The sequence below is a fragment of the Ochotona curzoniae genome, unplaced genomic scaffold, assembly GCF_017591425.1.
Source record: "Ochotona curzoniae isolate NIBS_2020 unplaced genomic scaffold, NIBS_Ocur_1.0 contig_3190, whole genome shotgun sequence".
NCBI classification, from domain to species: domain Eukaryota; kingdom Metazoa; phylum Chordata; class Mammalia; order Lagomorpha; family Ochotonidae; genus Ochotona; species Ochotona curzoniae.
This window is the reverse complement of record NW_024465751.1, coordinates 867,893-891,046: the sequence shown is the minus strand read 5'-3', so window position 1 is coordinate 891,046 and position 23,154 is coordinate 867,893. Positions and strand designations below refer to the sequence as shown.

Here is a 23,154-nt window from a genome sequence, read left to right as displayed (position 1 = left end):
CAATGTCAGCTCTGTGACCTCAGGCCTGGGGGCTGTGGGCTGCTTCGTGACAGGGTATGTTAGCCACAGTGAGAGGACAGTGCGCAGAGGAAGGAGTACCCAGAAGGCCTGACAAGTGTACTGGCCACCTGGTCAATAAGCCCACCAGGCAGAGGTCTGTCTGCATCTTTCCAGAAACGTATGTGCTGAGGTCAGAAGCTGGTCTCCCATGTGGGTGCAGGTGCCCAAGCACTCGTGCCATCTTTTGCTGCTTTCCTATGGCATTGTGAGGAAGCCAGATGGGAGGTGGAGCAGCCTGGACAGGAACCAGCGCCCACTGGGAACACATCACAGCAGGCAGCTTCACCTCTACGTCACAATGCCAGCTCTTAAGAAATCTGCCCTTCCTCCCTGTTTTTCAACTGTTCCTGGTTGTTCAGCAGCTCATCCACTGATAATTATCAAGAGTACGGTAAAGTCTCCAGATACAGTCCTTTGCACTCAACATCCAGGCGAGAGGAGGCAGAGGTGACTGCATTCCACCCGAGCCCTGAAACAGCATGCATCTGTTTCGGCTCACAGGGCACGGGCTGTGTTTCTCTAAAACCCACATGCCAATCACCCTGGGTTCCAGAGCATCACCTGCCACCTGCGGCTGGGCCAGGTCCATGTTCTCATCAGGGACTTTGCTGTGAGGCTCTGCCTGCCCTTGCACAGGCTGTGGGTGCAAGCAGCTCGCCTGTGAACGGCGCATGCAGAACTGAGGGGGATGGCAGACTGCCCGATAGGGTGTGCTATGCCCCTTATGTGTTTCCAGTGGCAGAGGACCCCACTGTCTTCTTGTCACCTCTGTGAGCTGGACATTTCCTTTCTGATCCCCAGGAAACAGGACATGCACCCCGCCCCGTGCACTCTCCTCAACTCTGCCTCACACCTCACAAGTGTTTACACACAGGACCGGTGGCTCGGGCATTTCCGTACTACTTTACGAGCGGGGCACCGATGTTGTTAGTGTCTTGTGACTCACTGAAAGTGTGACAGTCGCAAAACACAAAAACGCGATCCTTGGTCTGTGGGATCCTGAGTCCAGAGACCATCCCTGGCAGGCGCAGCTGTGACAATGACTGAGGTCACACATATCACAGAACAACAAGAATAATTATCACCCCTGTTCTGTCCTGACCAGTTGATGGCTAAGGGGCTTCTCAGTCATTCCCTTTATTAAAAAAAAAAAAAATCATGCTGGTGGCTGAATCTATTAGCTTGAGATGAAAAATGTTCTCCATGACAGAAATAATATGGCTTTCATGGTGCCATTTACCCCCTGAGGTGTCCATTCCTTTTTTCCTAGTTATTGGAGTGAATGTGTCATTTAGCTAAATGATTAACAGCCCAGACAGCTTAATGGAAAACCTGCGACAGTGGGACCATACAAGCATCCCTGCATCAGGCGCCGTGTCCCGCAGCCTGCCCATCTCTCACGTGTTCTCTGGGATCTCACTACGTTGCTGCCAGAAGTGAGGCTCTCAATGGGGTCTGCAGATCCTGCATTGCAGCCTCCCATCCAGACTCCTACGTGCCCCACTTCCATGGTGTCACCCTCTCCCAGCCCACTTACTGGGCAAACCCTGAGAGACACTGCATGGTGCCAGCCAGCCAGGGATGACTCTGGCTGCCTCAGTCTCCTTTTGCCCCACCTGTCTTCTGATCCAACTCCCCTTGCTATATTCTGTATATTCACCTTTCTTAGCAGGTTAAGCTATGTCCCTCCCAACAATCCTAGCTAGGGCGTCCCCCCTTCAGGAAGATGGCCCCAGCATCACCCCCGCAGAGCCGCTGCACGAGGACTTGGCATGTGATGCATTCCTGTGTGGAGCAAGGGTGGCATGGCTCCTAGGTGGTAAGGCCAGTGCACCTGCGTGTCTGTGCCACAGCACCTTCTAGAATGACTGGCATGGTTCCAGGGTTCCCTCTGCGGCCACACTGTCACTGGAACAGTTTTAGGGAGGCAGAACTTTTACAAACTCAGTTTCTTTCCTCAGGCATGGACGAATGTGCCCTGCATGAGAGTGTGTGCCTGAGGACGGAGTAAATGTGACCCACTTGCTGCTCTGTCTCTCATGCTCCCTTCCTCTCCCCCAGCAGGCCCCTGGACTCCACAGCCCGTAGGACCAGGAGGCAAACAAGCACTTGCTCTCAGGGCCAGAGTTCTGGTGCAACAAGTTAAGCAACCACTCGTGACATTTTCAGTCGACACCAGAGCATTACTGCACTTCTGATCCAGCTCCCTGCTAAGGCACCAGGGAGGCAGCAGAAGCTGGCCCAAGTGCTTGGACACCTACTGCCCAAGTGGGAAAACTGGCTGGGGTTTTGGCTTTGGCATGGCCCAGACCTGGCCATTGCAACCACTTAAGGAGTGAACAAATAGATCACTCTGCCTTTCAAATAACTGAAATAAATCTCTTCTTGAAAAATTCATTGTTAGGAAGGGTGTTCTGACACAGTGGACAATGCCACCCTATATGGGCCTCAAGTCAAGCCCAAGACGCGCCACTTCCGACCTAGCTCCCTGCCAATGACCTGGGAAAGCAGTGGAAGATGGCCCAAGTGCCTCAGCCCTCACACCCCCTGGCCATTTGGGAAGTAGAGTGGGCGAGGTAAGATCACCCTCCCTGCCCCCCAACAACACCCACCCTCACACACTGTCTCCTTTGCCACTTGGCCTTTTAAATAAATCATTTTCTTTAAAAATCCCCCAGTGTTTGTCAGCCTCCAGTCTGTGGCTTGTTACAGCAGCAGGATGCCCACTGCCATGGGCAGTGCTGGAGGTGGTGACAGTCTGCTGGACAAGACTCCAAGCCTGTCCCGGGGCAGGAAAGTGCGGAAGGCCACACCCATCCGTGGAGAGTTTCAATTCCAGAAGCCCCAGAGGTTGGATTCCCTTACTGTGTGTGGGGGAAAAACCCCAGGCTCAGAGGAATACCAACCGCCCAGGGCCACCCAGCCAGCAGCACTGCCCAGGCTTTGTGCTAGTCTGCAGCCCATGCCCCTGCACCAGACAACATCTCATGGTAGCCATGAGCCACTGCGGTGACTGGCCTGAGGGTGGACACCAAAGGAATGTTGGCAGAAATGACTGAGTGGACTAGAAACTAGCCAACATGCAGTGGTGGTGGAGACTGGGCCAGGACAGCCGAGCTTGGGAGGCAAGCATTATCTTCCCCAGGCTGCGAGCTGACCAAACGGCCCATAAAGACAGCAAGTGCCCAGCAAGTGGGACAACTGCAGCCTGAAGCAGGTGACCTGAAGCAGGTCACAGACAGCAAAGACAGCACTGTGCTGCACCACACGTGCAGAACTCAGCACCCTGTCCAACAGCAGAGTGGCGATGAAGCAGATAACAGGCTGCCCAGAGTTCTGCCCATGCCCGTGTGCCTGTCCTCATCTCATGCAGGCTGCACCTGGACTCCCCCGGGCCTCTGCCCCATTGGTGGACCCAGTGGAAGGCTGCAGCACTGGGGCCACCTGCCCTGCTCATGACTCTCCACTGGCCTGCATTGGGCCCAAGCACTGTTTCTTTCCACACCTGTGTCTCCTTTCACAAGAACACATGTCCGCAAGCACTGCAACCGTGGCAGGCACCGGGGACCATGGCCGCATCCACCCGGGCCAGTGTGCCTAGAGGTCAGTCTAGGGCAGGGCCCGTCATTCATGTTCCCGAAGGAAACGCAACTCCACTGGCATCTCCCACCACCCACCACCACCGGGAGGCCATCTGCTTCAGGCATCGTCCGTATTTCAAACTCACTTCCAATAAGCAGGATTAGCCCCCTATTTACCAAACTGTGTTTGGGTGACCTTCTCTCTCTGAGGATTCGGTAATGTCCACGGAAGGACAGTTCCCTGGGGCAGCAGCCCAGGAAATGAAGACAGAACAGAGCTGCTGTTGACTTCCTGGCCAGCACTCCCACACCTGCCAGGTTGGTTCTGCAGTCCTGCTGGGAGTCAGGGAAGAAGGTCCAAGGGTTTGGGGCCCTACCACCCACAGAGGTGACATGAATGAGGCTCCTGGCTTTGGCTGGCTGAGCCTCCCTGTTAGGGTCATCTGAGGAGCATACCAGCAGACAAAATCTCTCTCCCTCTTTGTCCAGCTGTGATTCTCAAATAAATAAACTATAATTTTTTTCTTTAAAAGCCAGATAAGTACAAGGAGATAGGCCAGATGCAGGTGCAATGAGTCTGTGCCTACGTGTGTGTCTTCATATGATCCAGGCATGTGTGTGTGCAAATGTAACTACATCCTTGCACATTAATATACATGCATGTAAACATGCGTGGGCACGGCTCTGAGGCCATCCCTGCACTGTGCTGTGCACGGTGAGGGTGCGGGCACGGCTCTGAGGCCATCCCTGCACTGTGCTGTGCACGGTTAGGGTATGGGCACGGCTCTGAGGCCATCCCTGCACTGTGCTGTGCACGGTTAGGGTATGGGCACGGCTCTGAGGCCATCCCTGCACTGTGCTGTGCATGGTTAGGGTATGTGCATGGCTTTGAGGCCATCCCTGCACTGTGCTGTGCATGGTTAGGGTGCGGGCACGGCTCTGAGGCCATCCCTGCACTGTGCTGTCTCCGTCACCCTCTCAGTGGGAGGAGAAATCTCACTTGCTCACATCCCTTCCCCACCTCCTCTGCCTGTTTCTTAGGATGTGATGTCCTCCTACATCACCTTGGCAGGTGTCTGTCACCTTCTACGGAGTGTCCCTGGCCCCTGATCTCAGTTCCCACGCAGCCCTGAGAGAAGACCCAGGAGCAGGGTTTCCTGCTCATCCCTCCACTCAGGGCCAGACCCACGCGGCTAAGAGCCTCCAGAGGAAAACCCTGAGCGAACGTGAGTTGGACTGCCGCCTCGGGGCGCCGCTGAGAGCCCTGGCCTATAGTCCTGCAGAGCAGGCATTTATGTTTCACCTGCGGAACTTCCTATTTATTGCAGCATTAAGTCTGTGGCTATAAATTAAAAATGTTACCAAAATATTAAAAATTAAGAGAGAGGGTAGGAAGAATCATTTCTCAGAATTCTATAAACTATCTGAAATTTATTCTCTTTGTGTTAATTTTAAAAACATGAAAAAGTCCTGAGAGAGAAGAGAGAGGGAGAATCCCTCCACGAGATCAAATGATCAAGGAACTGAACTCGAAGCGCAGAGCTGTGTGGCCCCTGGCCCTCCTAACTGACTCTCCTGACGTCTTCCTGTCACACCCAGCATGAAGACAAGATCCCCTCCCTGCCCTGGCCCCACCTGCCAGCTGAACACATCCCTCTCTCACCCTTGACCATCTGCTGGGGCCCCTTGGCAGAGGGCTGGTCTCCGAGGTGCCCTCCTCATCTGCTCCTCCCATCACCACCTGATGAATGGACACCTCACTCCATAGTTGCTTCCACTTACGATTCCTCCCCCGGAATGGCCACCAGAGGTTCTTTCCACTCAAGATGATCCCCTGACTCCAGGAAGTAGCAGAGCCTGGAGGGTTGCAGACCCACACCCAAGTCCAAGGCCACGACCAGAGTGAAGCATCAACACTGCTGCCCATTGACGGGGTGAAACTGTCCCTGTGCGTGCCTGAGCTCTGGGAAAGGAGCCACATCCTTTCCAGCCATTCGGGGCTCACCCACTGCTTCAGTTCTAGCCAAGTAATGCCTCCTGTAGTGTTCCTGGAACAGACACGGGCAGGGCCTTTCTGCAGGGTTAACGAGCAAGCACATCCGCTTCCACAACCCCACATTAACAGCACAGCTGTGTATGCCAGGGTCAGGCAGAAATGGTAAACACCAGCTGGAATTTATGGAGGAAAGAAAATGCATAAATAAAGTAGGGTGGGCAAGCAACAAAGATGAAACAATAAATTCTCTCTAAAAATACATATACATGCACAGGACTAAAAAGAAAAAAGAGAAAGAAAGAAAGAAGGAAGAGAAGGGGTAGGCACTGCGTGCAATGAGCCTGCAGAAGCAGCAGGGCACACGCATGAGCAGAGAGTGCACACCACGGCATTGGAAAGGGGAGGGCACCCGGGAGCAAGCAAGGTTGTAATTCTGCGGCACACAGTGACAGTGCTCCCTGAGGAGGGCGGAGGAAGGGTTCCCTCCCACCCTGTTTTTCTCTTGCTTTTGTGTAGACGGCTGCCACTTCTTCCGGGAAAATACAGATTCCAAGTGCAAGCTTTGTGGCTGTTTGAACGGAAGTCACCAGTGTCCCCTTGCAAAGAACTGGGTCTCGGGTGCAGGGAGCCACATGGCCAGCCCAGCTGCAGCCCTGTTTCTTGGGCACACAGCACAGATGGGCGCCCATGGCCAGCCCAGCTGCGGCCCTGTTTCTTGGGCACACAGCACAGATGGGCACCCATGGGCAGTCCAGCTGCGGCCCTGTTTCTTGGGCACACAGCATAGATGGGCGCCCATGGCCAGCCCAGCTGCGGCCCTGTTTCTTGGGCACACAGCACAGATGGGCACCCATGGGCAGTCCAGCTGTGGCCCTGTTTCTTGGGCACACAGCACTGATGGGTGCCAGCTGCTACATGGACTCGTCCAGTAGGGCTCCACTGGTCTGAAAGAGAATGGGAAGGGCTGGCTGTCTTTACTGAAGGAGAATGAACCATAAACTGGAGAATGGGGACAGAGGGTAGCCTCTTCCCGGCCTCTGTGCCATGAGAGGGGGACAAGGCTTCTCCCATACTGGCCACATGAAGCCACTGGACAGCAGAAAGTAGGGGACGTGCAGCCAGAACACCTGGTATTTGCTGTCTGTGTGCTCCAGGGGTCTGATGCAGACTCCGCCAAGCTGTCTAACTAGGCAAACAGCTGCCCCTTACCCTTCATCGTGGTTACAGCAGGAGAGTCACGTTCACAGGCAATGAGACCCAGAAGATCTCATGCCAAACATTCACTTCTCCACTGAGAGAGGACCCCATGTGCCCAGCTGGCACCCATGCCCACACAGCAGGTGCGGACAGCGACAGGTGCTGCACACACACTGAAGGTGTTGTTCTAACACACTCCCCAGAAGACATGCTGACCTGGAAGGCAAGGGGCAGGCAAGGGCTTCCTGCTGGCTGTGGGTTTTCCTGTATGTAAACAGATTTCCTGCATGTAATTCATTACTGTGCTGACTTTAAGCCCCCTCCCCCTGCGACACACTCAGTTTTCCTTAGTGCCAAGCTTTGTGGTGAGGGCCTTGGACCAGTGCCACAGCCCTGGCCCAGGGAGGCCTTCTTCCCATGATGTTCAGCCTCTCCTGGTGACCCAGGCATAAATGGCAACCCTGAGGCTCAGGTGAACCCTTCCTGAATTCGTCTCACCGGAATCCCCTCTACTGCAACTTAGGGACCGGTGCTGTGCGGGGTAGCAGCAAACGCTGCACCTGTAACACATGCGACCCCTGTGGGCCCTGGTTCACCCTGGCTGTCCCACCTCTGATCCAGCTCCAAGGCCAGCAGGAGCGAGGGGAAGGTGACCCAGGCGCTTGGGCTCCTGCCATCCATGTGGGGATGCCGGATGAAACTCCTGACTTTGGGGGAGAGTGCCTGACCCAGCCCTGGCCATTGCGGCCATCCAGGAAGCAAACCAGCAGGTCGAATATCTTTCTCTCTCTGTCATAAATCTTAATGTTCAAAATAAGTATGTCTTGAAAAATAAGTCTTCTTAGGAATGAGGTGCATTATTCACCTGTTGCCCCATATCATGCCGAGTCAGCATCCTCACATTTCTGGCCTTTCTGATTATCAACTACTTCGTCTGCCTGGTGGGCAGGTGGCTGGGTGAAGATGCAGGCCATGGGGACAGGGCTTTGGCCTTGTAGGTAAGGACTCCCACTGGAGTGCCCGGATTCAGTACCCACTTCTTGCTCCAGGTTCCTGCAGATGCAGACCCTGGGACGCAGTGTGGATGGCTGAAACAGTGGGGCCTGGACTGAGTTCCCAGCCCCTGGAGTTAGCTTGGCACAGCCCTGGCCATCGCAGGCCTTTACAGAGTAGACAACAGATGAGGAGCACTGCTTGTCAACCTCTGTTCCTCAAATAAGTACATTTTAAAAGGATAAAACCTGAGGCTGAACAGTACGGGCCCTTGCACTTCAAACAGCACCCGAGGATTCGCTCCCTTTCTATTCTTGTTGAGAATGCAGACTCCTTCCCTCGATTCAGCAATATTTGCCCAGAAATTTCTTTCCCTGTCCTTTGACAAAGGTGAGTGAGGCCCACCTGGGACCCCTGGGCAGTCCTGTTGGACAAAGGGACACAGAAGGGTCCCTGCACAGAGCTCAGGCCCTGTAAGAAATCCAAGTTTCTGGGGGAGAACGTCTGCATTGCTTGCACTCATCTCCACAAACTGAAAGCCATTCAAGCCGTTTGTCAAACTGGTACTTACTCCTCATTCTGAGCACTGCCACCCCCGACATCTACCACGGGGGCTGATGCGAGCAGTCCCAGCTCCAGCCCTGAAGTCACCTGCTGAGGCCACCACTTTCTGCTCATCAAATCCACACACTCAGGGCTGAGCCTCTGATACGATGCCAGCATCCCCAAAGGGCTCCCATTCATGTCCCACATCCCAGCAGCTTCACTTCTGATCCTGCTCCCTGCTCATAGCCTGGGAAAGCAGCAGAGGATGGCCACATCCTTGGGCCCCTGCACCCACGTGGGAGACCCAAAAACTACTCCTGGCTGGCTGGCTTCAGACTGGCTCAGCTCTGGCCACTGCAACCATTTAGGGATTAAACCAGCAGATAGGATACTTCTCTATCTCTCCTTCTCTCCGTAGCTCTTTCAAGTAAAAAAAAAAAATAATAATAATAAAATAAATAAATAAAACTCAAAAAGAAAACCACACATAGTATTCATTTCTGCACTGTTATGCCCTTCCTGGGCAGCAAGGCCCACGTAGCCCTGACTCTGCTGCAGGTCTGGCATCACACCCAGGGGTCCCTCTTACCCAGAACCTGCCCCTGTCCAACACTACAGCTCCAACTCAGTCTCTGAGGCAGCTGGGGCTGCCTTGGCAAGGGAGTGACACACACAGAGGCTCCTCACTGCACATCTGCCATCCCAGTGGCAGCGTGGGGAGTGCCGGTGAGGGGTCTCCCCCAGGTGGCAGGCTTTTGGTTCCTAACCTCCCACATGGTGTCGCGACAGAATGGGCCAGCTCTTTCGCTGCCTCCTGTTACACCAGGAATCCCATTTGGGTGTTAGTTCCCTAATCACACACCACATTGGGGCTTAGCTCTCAAGGCCTGAATTTTGAGGAGACACAAATGTCCAGTGTGTAGCGGCCTTCCCTGGGACCTTCTCTAGCAATTGAAGGCTACAAGGTCAGGAAACTGAGCGCCCCCACATGCTGATCTGCAAGACGTAACTATGGATTTAGCTGCCTGGTCCAAGCAACAAGCTCTCCTACAAAAGGCGTCACATCTTATGCACCCTGGGGATTCCCAACACCAAGCTCAGATGTACAAAAGCAGCCAGAAACAGAAAAGTTCATGGCCAAGTTCCACCTGCACACAATGGAGAGGCTGTGTTTCCTCTACCAAGAGGAGGGCTCACATGTGACGGAGGGCTCATTCTGGGCCAGACACAGGGCCGTTTCCAGACTCTGTATAATCTGGTACAATTTACATGACAGCCCGACAGGTAATCCTATTGTTTTAACATTTAACAGAGGAGGAAGCAGAAGTTCAAAGAGAAGATGGACACAGCTCAAGGTCACGCAGTACTAAGGGACAGATCCAGGGCTCAAACTTGAAGTCTGGTTATCGGTCAGGCCAAGGGCTTTGTCATCGTACCATGGACCTGGAGTGACACCCATGAAGGGATTTCTCAGGAGACACCACCCCATCACAGGGCTCCCCTGTCAAGGAACCCACAGCTAGGGGCTGCTCCGTGCCAGTCCAACGAAGGTGGCCAGTTCATTGCAGAGCTTCCTGTCATGTGATCTAACATGCCTGGCTCTAAATACTGAAAAAGCCTCTAAATGCACCCTACTACAGCTTGTTCCCCTGCCACAAACAGATCATCAGAAGAGGAAGCCACAGAGAGCACTGGAGGTGGCCACAGGGTTGGCCAAGACAAGCAGAAGCCTGCAGAGTGTGCTCAAACGGAAAGCAGCTCTTGTGGGACTATCCACCTCCCACAGCCAGCACGGCCAAGGCAGGGTTCCTTACTGCAGGCGGCCATGGAGTCACTCATGTCCCCCTTGTTACACATCACAGCTGCTTCTGGAGCCTGGGTCCCTGCTCTTGAGGAAACAGGAAGTACACACGCTCCCCTGGCCTGTCTTGGTAGAATCCTGCCTCGCAGGGCATCCCAGACAGGCCTGACCTAAACAAAGACATTTGGGTTCTCTGCCGAGTGCCGATGCAGGGATGGCATTAGTCCTTCCCACAAAGGTGGCAGCCACCACAAGCCCAACTCCTCAGCTCCTGCCTGCGCTGGTGCAGATGTTCAGGAGGGCTGGGGTTGTGGTACAGGGTCTTTGCTCTCAGAGCTCTGGGATTGGAGCAGGCCCAGCTGTGCCATCCAACAGCACAGTCGGGGCAGCAACAGTTCATCGCCCACAGCTCTAGGGAACAGCACTCCCATGGCCCTGAACTTGCAGTGGCACCCAGAGTGCCACAGGTTGGGATGAGTTCACAGGGGCCCAGGGACTCCTGGGCAACTGGCAACTGAGATGGGAGGGAGGCTGCTGTGGGGCCTGGTGAGGTTCTTGCCTAAGTCTACCAGGGTCTAAATTGCTGGAGGGTTTCAAGTGAGGTCAGCTGTAAATGGATCACATCTTTGAAAGATCACTCCAGTGGCCAGCACTGTGGCACAGTGCGTTAAGCCACTGCCTGCAACACTGCAGTGCCACTTTCTTTGCGTCTCAGCTATTCTGCTTTTAATCCAGTTCTCTTTGGGTATGCCTGGAAAGGCAGTAGGTGATGATGGTTTGAGTAGCTGGGCCTGTGCCACCCACGTGGGGAGAACCAGGAGGGAGGTCCTAGCTCTTGTCCTTGCCTGTTCCAGACCTGGCAGCTGCAACCACTGGAGGAGTGAACCACTGGATGAAAGATTGTTCTCTCTTCCATTGTCACTTTCTCTTTCATTCTTTCAATAAACAAATCTTTATACACTCACACATAACATATCACTGTCTTCCTTGTGGAAAGTGGCTCTCAGAGAAGCAAGAGAGGAGGGAAGAGGCCAGAGAAGAGCAGTAGTTGCAGCAAACAGGGCAGAGGCCTGGCAGCAGCCTGGAACAGGCTTCTCAAGTGCCCAGGGCATGGGACACAGCAGCTCTGACGTCAGCAGAGACCAGGGCAGAGCCAAGTCTGCTGGAAAGGGGGAAGGATGCAGACCTGAACTTCCTGATTCTCTCACTGACACAATATTTGCACACGTCTGTGCAGCCCAGTGTGCTATGACTCACGTATTCCCGGGCAAGGATTCACTCAGGGCCGGGGCGCCTCCATCCCCTGATCCATCATCCCGCCAGAGGCCGAACACTCACAAGTCTCTCTTCCGAGCTATGTACGGCACGGCTGCTGTAACACCGGCCATGCCACACAACAGCAGAGACGTTCCTTCAGGTGTTCTCACACACTGGGGAGGACTGCACTGAGCAGCAAGGGCGGAGGAGAGAAGCTCTGGGGCAGGCTATGGGTGTGGGGCCTGCGCGTATAGGACTAGAGAACCCAGGAGATGGGAGGCAGCACCAGGTTCCAGCTTGGACATGAGGAGGGCGAGGGTGCCATCTATGGGTGAGAAGACAGAGGCAAGGCAGGTGCGTGAGCCCCAATAGCAGCAGGTCTGAAGAGCTGCCTCAGGGCAAATCTGAGCCGGGCCTCCCTCCCAGTTCCACACCAGACTGAGCCAGTCTCAGAGACCTCAGTCAGTAATGCCCACCGGCCACAATGAAGCAGCACAGAAGGGCTGGATCAAAGGAAACCCACATGCTCTTGGCAGGGTGGTGGCAGGGGGCGCTGTGGATCAGGAACCAGGTACCAGCACACAAGGACAAACTCAACGGTGCTGATGCTCAGGAGAAGCGCAAGTCTGGTGGCAGGACCAACCAGAGCTGCCAGGCAGAGAGGGCAGGAAAGCGCAACAGAGACAGAAGCGAGTTCAGCGAGACTACCCTGAGGGGGAGCTGAGGACGGCACATGGGGACCAGATCTCCTGAGGGAGCCGGGGGCAGAGCCTCTGGGCTTCTCAGGCTGGGTCATGTGGGGACCAGGACCTGCGATGGACAGGAGGCAGAGCGTTCAGGGATTTTCAGGCCACACACACAGCATGCACTTCCATGCTGCAGGTGTCACCAAGAAAAGGCATTGTCGCAGACTGTTACAGCATAAAAGGGCTCGGCAAATCACCAGACAGGTTGGAAAACAGGATGTGGTTTGGACCATCGGCCACTTAGAAACTAAGGTAGAAATAAAATTCTCAGGGGAAAAGTTGTATCTAAGACAAAGATGAAAAAGAGATTCAAGAGGCTTAGAACTAAGGAAGACCAGCAGAGGACAGCCCGGGCACTGAGCCATCCGCCGAGTGGGTTTTGATTCTGAGTCTTTACGCTGTGGGTCACCGCCGGCAGCAACAGGCAGCGTCTCACAAGGGATGGGAGGCAGGAGTCGACTCCAGAGGCCTGAGCACACTGAGGAGCCTGATGTGATTAAGGCTGACAAAGCAGCAAGGTCAAGTGCATTGAGCAGCAAGGGTACTGAGCAGGGAACCAACCTCATCCTGCAGGTGAGAAGTGGCTTTTAGAGGGACAGTGAGGGCTCCAGCATCACCAGTTCTCTGCCACTGAACAGGGACCTAAAGGAGTGTGGATTAAGGGATCAAGTCAGGTGCGGATGCCCGTGAGGAACTCCTCTGTGCACCTGAGCATCTCACACTGGTGCAGGCACCTGCTCCCTGGCTGCCCATCAGGACTGCAGTGAGCCTGTGCGGTCACATCAGGCATCACACACACCACAGTGCCCTAACAGCAAGCATGAGCACTCGCGCACAGGGACTGCAGGGCCATTAGCTCTTTCCACATCCTCTGAGCACAGTCGGAATCTCCCACATGATGACAGAAACAAGATAGCAGGACAAGATGCTGCTGCAGTCCTTGGCGAGGCAGGGTTTGGCAGGTGCAAGAGGGCAGAGCAGGACAGAAGGTGGCTGTTGCCATGTCATGCTCACAGAGACAACAGGGAATGAGGGCCCACGCGGCCGTGAACGGGGGTGGTGAGTGAGGATCAGTGTGGGGGACAGGCTGGTCAGCGATGCCCGCTTCACCTCCACACGCGGATCGTGAAGTAGAGGAGAGGTCTGTGGACTACGAGCCCAGGAAAAGGGCCTCCGTGGGAGCAAGGAGAGGAAAAGACAGACTCATGCATCACGTGAGCCTAGATGTCACCCTGGCGTGCTGCTGGTCAGGTGAGAGGAGAGACCTCGGCTCAGGCCTGGTTTGGGGCAACCTGGATGGCTGGTCTATGCCCACCACCTGCTGTGAGGGCAGGACTTATCTCAGCAGAGGCCTTCTGGCCATGCTCCTGCAACCTGGTCACAATCCAGAACAGAAAACACTGCTCCTAAGAGAAACAGATGTGCCTTCCAGACGCAACTTCTCAGAGTCCTCCCTTTCTCCTCACTATTCTTCCACAAATCTGTTCAGCATCTGCTCTGGAAAACAGGGAGGTGGGTTCGAGGCTAGCCCTGCACAAGCCTGGCGAGGCCCCAGGCTTCGTCAGGCCCAAGGCTGCCCCGGACATGCCCTGCTGTGGAGCAGTTCACCCCATAACATGCCCTTGACCAGATGACAGGGGAGCAGATGACTCATGGTCTTAGAGTGGACGTCAAACAGGCAACTGGTTCAGTGGCCTCTGTAGACTGTGTTTCCCAACCAGGTGCTAATGCACAGCAACAGCAAAGCTGGCTAGCACTCAAGACATGCCTTCCAGGGAAAACAGCTCCTGGAGCCACCTCATAGACACTGCACACTGACCCAGCGTTGGGGAGCTCTGCCTACCTCTCTCTTCTGACCCACACTCTCTCAACATCAGTTTCCAGTGCCAGTTACCACGGGGACACACCCAAAGATGACCATGGTTGGGTGGAAGCAGCTGGAACAGGTGGCATGCTGATGTGGGCAGAGCCAGACTGCCCACCGTCTGTCTCAGGGTACTGCACAAAGGCCACACTGCAGCTCAGGGCTTTACTTGGCTCATGGCTCTGGACGTGGGGGACCCATCATCCAAGGGCTGCACCTGCTGAAGGCCTTCTTGCACCATACCATGGCATGGCACCACAGGTTCAGAGATGTGCGAGAGGGCGCACAGGAGGGAGAGAGAAGGAGACAGACTGAACAAGGGAGCATCAGCCCGCTTCTTAGAACAACTTGGACCCATGCGCATCTCCTTCAGGGCCTCACGCCTAAACACTGAGACGGCAACATGAGCGAGGGTCTTTTGGCAGTGAGGGTGGCAGGCATTCAAATGATAAGACTGACATTTAAAAAAAAATTAGCAGCTAAAGCAGGTGGAAAGAGAAGTTAAGGCTTTAGAAGCAGTCATGGCAGTGTGTGTGCATCATCCAGACCCAGGTGGGGAGTGGGCAGGCGCCTGCAGGTCAGATGCCAGCTTCACTACTCCTCCCTGTCTGGTGTTCTGGCCACTGAGTTCCTAGAAGCTTCCAGCACAGGGAGAGACCACCAACAAAAGGTGCTGAACAAGTAAGTGCAAGAGGGGGCCTGCGGGGTGCCTGAGCCCCCTGCACAGGAGCCAGGACAGCCATCTGAGGTCTGATGACTCCAGGTATGGAGCTGAGGGTGTTTTTCCACAAGGTTAACATTTAAGTGGGGGGCAGTGTCATGGTGCAATGGGTGGTGATGCAGCCATGAGCCTGTGACATCAGTATCCCATGTGAACACTGGTTCAAGTCCCAGCTGCTCCACCTCCAATTCAGCTCCATACTAACATGCTGGGGGAAGCAGCAGAAGCTAGCTAGAGTATCTGCCACTCCCCTGGAAGACAGGGATGGAGCTCCAGGCTCCTGACTTCAGTCTGGCCACTGTGGCCATCTGGGCAGTAATTCAGCAGATGGAAGATTGAGGTCAGTCTCTTCGTGCTTCTTTCCTCCCTTCACCCTCCTAACTCTGCCTTTCAAATGAATCAATCAGAACTTTAAAAGCATTAGACGGGTCCAGTGAGTAAAGCTGACTATGTGGTCTGCTCTAACAGCTGCAGGTCTGAATGGAGTCAGAAAATGGCTCCCACACAAGGTGCTTCCTGAGGCTGGTACTCTCACACCAGCCTTGCACCAGCTTTGCACTGGCCTTGCCCAGCCTTACACCGGCCTTGCCCAGCCTTGCACTGACCTTGCCCAGCCTTGCCCGGCCTTGCACTGGCCTTGCACCGGCCTTGCGCTGACTTGTCTGTCGCCCCTGATCTCGGGCTGACACAGCTCCTCCTGGGTCAGAAGTCCGACAGCCTCCAGCTAGGAACAACTCCATGGTTCTGCAGGACATGCAGCTGCCAGCACACATCGCAGGAACCAGCAGCCTTCCCTGAGCTGGTTCTCTGTCTCTCTCTCTCTCTCTCTCTCTCTCTCTCTCTCTCACACACACACACACACACACATCTTCCACTGACAGCACAGTGTGTTTTCTATTCAGTGTCAGTCAAGTAGCAGCTTTCACCTGGTTGGAGAAAGTCGGTCTGGCAAGGCACATGTCCCCGGGCAGCCTCACTTGGATGAGGCTGCATCAGGTGGGTTTCTGCAGCCAGGTAATGACCTAGCTGGTTACCTACGGCGCATGCTCTGAAAGCCCGTTTTCATCATGAGAGCTGTCCCTATTTACCAGGTAGCATATGCAGCCAGCTCCCTGCTATGAAGCACACTGGTGAGAGCAGAGCGAACCAGCTCTCTCTGCAAACCTGGCTCACCTTTTTATGATGAAAGCATTTAAAATCCTGTCTCTGTGGTTGTATTTTTAAAACAAACACACAGCGCATTATCATTCTCTGCAGTCACCCTCCTGTGTAACAGAACCCTGGAGCTTCTTCCTTCTGTCTAAGCACAAGATTATTTTGTTTTGGACAAGCAACAGGAAGAAAGAATGCCACACACTGCTTTGCTTGCAGCTCAGGCAGGGCTTATGGAGTCAGGTCCCCCCACCAAACCACCACAGGAGGACCCTCTGCAATGCACACAACTCCTCCATTTGCTATCAGTGTAAACCTAGTTTTAAAAAATCATCCAATCAGACCAGAGATGGTCTCCCCAACAAGCCGTTAATTTTATATGGACAATAAGATGTTGGACTATATGCCTGGTATATGCTTGCAATGAAAGAATCTCAACTGAACTTGAACTGTGGTAATGCAACAAGGTGGAGGAATCCACCATGGGGGTTGGGGGAATCCCACTACCTATAAAACTGTATCACATAATGCAATGTAATTAATAATACTAAAAAAATAATAATAAATGCACACATGTCACACACGAAAAAAAAATTATCCAAAGCAAAACAAAACAAAACAAAATTTAAAAGGACTCAAGACAACGCAATCTGTTAAGTCCTCCTAGCTTTAGAAAGCAAACACCGTGTCCTTATCAGGTGCCCTTTTATGATACATGCCCCAGGGGAGGGAGGAAAGGACAGGTCACCCTGTCGGTTTGGAAGGCCAGGGACAGACACAAATGGCAGGAGAGCTCACTACAGATCCTGTAACTGTATGCGTGAATCTGGTAACCGATTTGAAGTAGATAGTGCAGGTCACGGAGGGAGCGCCACAAAAGGACAGAACGCTTTTGGAAGTGATACAAAGCCATGGACGGCTTGGACTTGGGAAAGGATAAAGAGAGATACCAGGCTGAGCACTCAGGACTCCAGTCTATGGCTACAATAGGGTAAGTGGGGCCTTTCCACACTCCCCAACCTCTGGCACCCTAGCCAGGACCGGCCACCAGCTCATGCTCCCACCTGCCATCCCAGGTTCGCCTTGGGGACTGTGGATCCACAAGCACCATGCTCTGGTCCAGCTCTCCCCAGCACTCGCCCCTGTGTGAGCACAATCCCCTGGGGAGGGTCTGCAGATACTAGGCCCCCTGACCCGTTTTGCCTGTTCCTTTTCCATTGCACTCTGCCTCTTTCACAAACTGTGATACTGAACTGACTTACTACATGCACAGAGGTCCATGGCTTCCCTTCAGAATATCTCGTACATCTCATCCAGTTACTGAAATACCCTGGGTGCATGGAACGGCCTCTGGCTGGCGGAAGCAGCACCAGCAGTGTGTGTGCCCAAGGACAGTGAAGATCACCTTCCCCCCGGAGACTCTCCAGAATGGTGGCCACCTCAATTCCCTAAGCCTGGCTGGTGGGCAGAACCCCAGGCCCCCTCAAAGATGCCCATGTCTGAACCCCTGGAGCTGTCACCTCACACAGCAAAGAGACTTGCAGGGCACATACCCTCTGGATGCCATGATGGATACAGCCTCCTGGATTATCTGCACGGTGCCAGTGTACTCGTCAGGGTTGGGGGAAGGTCTCAGTGGAGGTGGCAGGAGAGTCAGTCAGACATGTCCACTCGGGCACGGAGGTGGAGGACAGAGCGCCCAAACACAAGAACAACTCAACCTGCCCTCCTGGACTTGACAGTGAGAGGAGGGGCAGCGAGGCGAGGGCTGCAGTGGTCAGAGGAGGCCAAGAGAAGGGGAGAACTGAACCCTTTCCAGTGAGCAGGGAGCTGGCAACACCTTGGCTTGGCATGAAAGCCCACCGCACACCAACCTGCACCCCCTGGAACAGACACGCATGTGTCAGTCACCAAGCACATGCGAACTCGCAGCACAGGTGACTGCTTAGTCAGTACCTGCCAAGCCAAGCCAAGGTGGTAAATCTCTACACCAGGCTACCCCGCTGTAAGAGAAGCCAAGTGTGATGGCAGCAGCCAGCGTGTGGTGGCACCTGTGGGGGTGTCCTCAGGTCCCTAGCATCCTTGGAGACACTCATGGCAGCTCTACCTGGGCCAGCAGACCTTGTGTTGGCCTCCTCAGACCCGTTCATTCATCAAATATCAATCTCCTCTGCATAAAGCCTAGAGCCGATTGAGCCCAAGACTTTTTCAAGCATGGCATTATTTCACACAAGAGTTTGGCTTTAATCAAGCTGCATTCCACTGCCCCCAAGGTTTTTGCTGCTTCCCTCCGCCAGGCTGGCAAGGGGCACTCCAGAGGTCCCTTCCTGAGCCAGGTGCCTGATCCCTGTGAGTCCAGTTTTCATGCGGACACTTAAGAAAAGGTGACACAACAGGGAGTCACTACATTCTCTGCAATGAATGTACACAGAAGATACTGGGTCGAGATGTTCCCATGTCTATTTAAAAAACAAAAAGAAAACAAGCCACGAAACCCAACAGTTTTCCTCCACTCTTCCCTTTCCAGCACTGTCAGCTGACCCCCTGCAATGCCACTATTTTTCACTCCAAATCCTGAAATGACGACAGGATTAATCATCTTCACTCGACAATGGTGTATTTTACTACCTAGGACCCTTTTCCAATTAACACTAACAAATCATGGGAAAAAAAAAAAAACTTTTTTCGATTACATTCAGAGTACCATTTGTATGGGGAAGAAATTTTGGTCATTTTGAACATCTAGAACTGACTCTCGTAAGATCTAGAGCTCACGTTTTGGCCTTACGCAATTTGCACAAGTGCTACACTCCTGACACTGTGAATGTCTGCTCTGCAAGCTGCACTGTGCACTTTGCAATGCGACGGCTTTGCCTTCTTCTCATGAGCGCTGACTTACAGGACACAAGTGGAGAACGCACAGTGAGGCCCAGGGCATCGTCAGATCACTGAGTGGACATTTACCGGGACATGACTGACTGCAATGGCTTGGCTTGCCACATGAACAAGTGCCCACTATTGGGGTGCTCCTCACACACGGAGAAGGGACAACTTGGTTGCTTTCCAACAAGTGCATTAGGACTCTCACTTCAGTAATCCAGCACACTTGTTACGCTGATACAATTTCCCAGATGAAAAGTTCTAAACCAGGGTGTCATCAAAAGGAAAAAGAAAAACCCTGAAACCATTTTTTCTCATAAAAACAGCCACACTGCTATTCAGATGTAGGATGGGTGAATCCAGAGGGCATCCCGCGCTGTAAGAGCCACACTACCCACAACCCCTTCGCTATCCCTGCCCCGCTCCTCATTCTCCCCTCCCCATGTGTCAGCAGTGTGTGCGAGCGAGACACCGGTCTCACAGTGAGCCACGACAGACACCTTCCAGGGCAGTGCTTGCAAACACGGGCTCTTGTGATTATGTGCAGCCCCGAGTTCACAGCAGCAAAGATGACTTTCCCACAGTGCCACTGTTCTTGCCTCCTGTGAACACAGCCGAGTTGTCTGCACTGGTTGTGGCAGAGGCTTATCTGCTTCCTGCCTTGTCATGCTGTCAGTCTAACACGCGTGAGGCATATCGAAGTGGTATCTTACACCTTCCGACCGTGTCTATCACTGCACTGCCTGAGATGCTCAATAAATCACGTCCCTGAGGAGCAGCAAATCAACCTGGTTCTTAGTAAGAGGCGCCCTGTCTCCGCCAGCAGCACCCTCTCACACACTCCCAAGGGCACATATAAAACATCCATAGGCCTCCAAAGGTTGGCCCAACTGGCCCCTTCCCCAAGTGCCAGTTCAAGTGAGGAGTTTGAGAAAAGACACAAAACACAACCCAAAGACGGCAGGCAGCCTAGAAGGAACGCTGCAGAGCCACTGGGTCTGAAGCCACCCACAGTGGACATGAGGCCAGCACCAATGGACACATGCAGTTGCTTCCTGCTGACTTCCACTCAAACCCTTCTTGGAAGAAACTTCCCTGCAGAGGAGGAAGGCTTTAGGACACACCATGCAAACTCTGGCCTAGAGAAGCTAGGTTCAGTCTGCGGCTCACAACGCTAAGGGTTGTTCTAGAATGTCTAGTTCCCCAGAGAAATACTCAGTCTGGATTTCCTGCTTTCCAGTGTGCACCTGGACACACTTAGGAGACAGGCAAGGAGAAGCCTTGGGAAGTCCACCCCGTCTCATCAAAGGCAGACCTGTCACTCAGGGGCTTTTATGAGAGCCACACGAAGAAGTGAATGCTTTCTTGTTACTGCGGAGAACATCTGACCTCTTCCTTTAGTAAACTATTGCACGTTTCCTGCTGTAAGCCTCAGGATCTCGGTGGGCGTCTGGTCCAGGGGAGAGGATGCCCTTTTGGAATACTTTCAGCACGTGTTGAAGTGCCTGCTTTGAGTCCTGGCTCTGGCTTCTGATCCCCATTTCCTGTTCAGGCACAACCTGAGAGGCACCAGATCACGGTTCAAGTACTTGGGTACTCGCCATCTACACAGCAGATCTGGACTGAGTTCTCGGCTCCTGGCTTTGATCCGGACTAGTCCTGAACGTTCAGAATATTTAGGGCATGGACCAGTGGATGCAACATGTGGCTCTAGTACAAAAACTTTTTAAAAAATCATACCACGTGTGGGTAAACTCAGTAGTATATACCTCTTGTAGGTCTTTGCTCAAATGCCAGCAAGATCTTCTTCACCAGCTGTGTGCAAAACTGCCTTCCAGCCTCCCTGCCAGCTCTCCTTCTACTGCTCACCACTGCCTTTGTTCACTGCTCGCCATGCCGTAAGTCATCCTGGCAGATTTGCATTTGATCTTGTGTCTCCATTCCTCTGCCCACCCGAGAGTAACCACTAGGACAGCGACACGCCTTCCTGGAACCCCAGCAGCCACAACACTGCCTGGCACAGCAGGCACTCAGCACCGACTCTGTCAGCCAATAAAAGAATGCATGACTGCACGTTTTTATGGTTTGCTTTTCAACGTCTCCCCAGCAACTTGAGAACTCTAGGTTCTATATTTTCTTGCTTCTGTGTGTGCTTTCTCATTGTGAATTATTTACATTAACTGGCCTAAATCTTTTCTGAAATGAAGCAGGAGACAGCAGATAGAGAAATAAGGTAGAAAGGAGTACCCACATGAGCTCATTACCCCACACAGCACACCTGGCAGATGGCGAGGTCTCCCATGCAGACAGACGAGGCGGTGAGCCAAACAGTGTCACCACTGGAGAAGCATGGTGACCTTACTCCACACTGACCCTTCTCTGTTGGGCTCCACTGTGAACTCACAGGACCCAAAGGCCAGTGGCTTGTCTCACTGTCCCTAAGGGCTCCATTCTCCAGAAAGGTCGGAGGCACGGTGAACTGCTTCCCACTGCTCACCCGCAGACCCCATACACAAACAGAGCGACAGAAGTCCCAAGTGGGAAAAGAAAACCCACCAGACATCAGTCGCCCCTCAGAGTCTACCTGGGTAAGTGAAATCATGATAGGGCGTGGACAGGAAGTGGGCACCACCAGGGCAAGGGCCTCACCTGCTTCACCACAGTCACTGTCCCGGGAGCCATGGCGACCACAGAGGCGACGGCGGTGGCGTCGTGGGTCTCGGTGCCCAGCTCAATGATCTGCTGGAGGATGTTGACAGCCGTAGGGTCAAGTCGGTCACCTGGCCGGGGAGGGGCGGCAAACAGGAAATGTCAACACCAACAGCAGTGACAGCCACCCCTCTACTCTCTGGGGATACGCCTCCAGACAAGGATCCTGTGCTCTCAGTAACCATTCATTTTGACAACAGAAGCGGCCTGGGAAAGCAGCCAAGGATGGCCCAAAGCCTTGGGATCCTGCACCCGCATGGGAGACCCAGAAACGGCTCCTGGCTCCTGGCTCTGGATCAGCACAGCTCGGACCACTGTGGCCACTTGGGGAGTGAATCAACGGACTGAAGATCTTCCTCTCTGTTTCTCCAGCTCCCAGAGCATTTTGTACAAGTCCATTTCTTTGTGAGGAGATGGCATGAGGTTTTCATTTCCCATGCAGTGCCAGGGTGCGTGGGTGACAGAGGGACAGAAACCCGCCTCGGGGTGCTGAGTGACTTCCAAGGGCCAGTGCCCTGGGGGTCCTCCTTGCCCCATAAAGCAGGGTTCCTGAGGGGCACCAGCTGCAGGTGGAAAGTGAAACTTCACCAAGGACATTACAATGGTCACTGGTAAAATAATGCGAATGTCTTCCCGGTCTGCTTTGGAACTACAAACCTATCCAAATTTGGCATTCTCTTTTCCTGGGCTCAGGGTAGCTACCTGCTGCCTGCTTACCGCATTTGAACTCCTTCTGAGCACACCCTGACCCTGATCATTAATTTACTAAAAGGAAATTGCTGCTTGACTTCCACATTAGCGTAAGATCAGGAAGTCTTGCCAACACTTGCACCATTACAGGGAACATGAAACGGGCCACATGCCAATGGGAGTCCATCAGTGACAGCAGAGAAGGGGAACTCCAGGTGGCTCTGCGGAAGAAAGGCATGCCACATGGCCGAGGTAGGGCTGCACAGGGGAGGGCACCTCAGAAAGCTTGTACACAAACAGACTGCAAGATACACTGATTCTGGTGCAAAAAAAAAAAAAAAAAAAATTTAAGCCATGCACACAAGGGAGTCTTCAAAAATTTTGTAGAAAGGGCACATTAGGAAAAGAACAATGCACAGGTAGGGTTTCAAAACTTCTATTTATGTTCTATTCTTCATGCACCTGTTGAGGTACCTTTGTGTTTGTTCACAATGCATCACACCAGGTTCCCCTATCAGGGCAGTTAGAGGGACAGTATTGAAGAGGTAAGTGGAACTCCACAGACAGCACAAAGTTCTGAACAGAATGAGGCAGGCAGATAACAAGCTGAGGGGCAGGCACCAGATCACGTTCCAAATAGCACTGGAGCAGGTGGCTCACACGTGTGGCACTTGTGTGAGGGTGAGTGTGTGCATGTATTTGTGCATGTGTGTGGATGCATGACTGTATGTGTGTTTCTGTGTATGAGCTTCTATGCACACTATGTATGAATGTGCTTATGTGAATGTGTGTGAACATGTGTGCATGTGTGTGTACATGTGTGTGCGTGTGTGTATGAACACATGTCTGTGCATGAGTGTGTACGCGAGTGCATTTGTGGGGGATGAAAACAGGCTGCTTTGGGCAAGGCTTGAGCAATCCATGATGCTGCTGAATGCTTAGGAAGGAAACACCCCAGGAA

The 23,154-nt window shown here is 53.4% G+C and overlaps 1 protein-coding gene across 1 annotated transcript in view; it reads right to left on the bottom strand.

Annotated features, from left to right (window-relative positions):
- ZFAT (zinc finger and AT-hook domain containing) overlaps positions 1-23,154 on the bottom strand; it is a 158,815-nt gene that overhangs the window by 3,601 nt on the left and 132,060 nt on the right. The window contains exon 15 of the mRNA XM_040979247.1: positions 21,444-21,574. Within this exon, the coding sequence (XP_040835181.1) occupies positions 21,444-21,574 (131 nt within the window). The remainder of the gene's footprint in view (positions 1-21,443; positions 21,575-23,154) is intronic.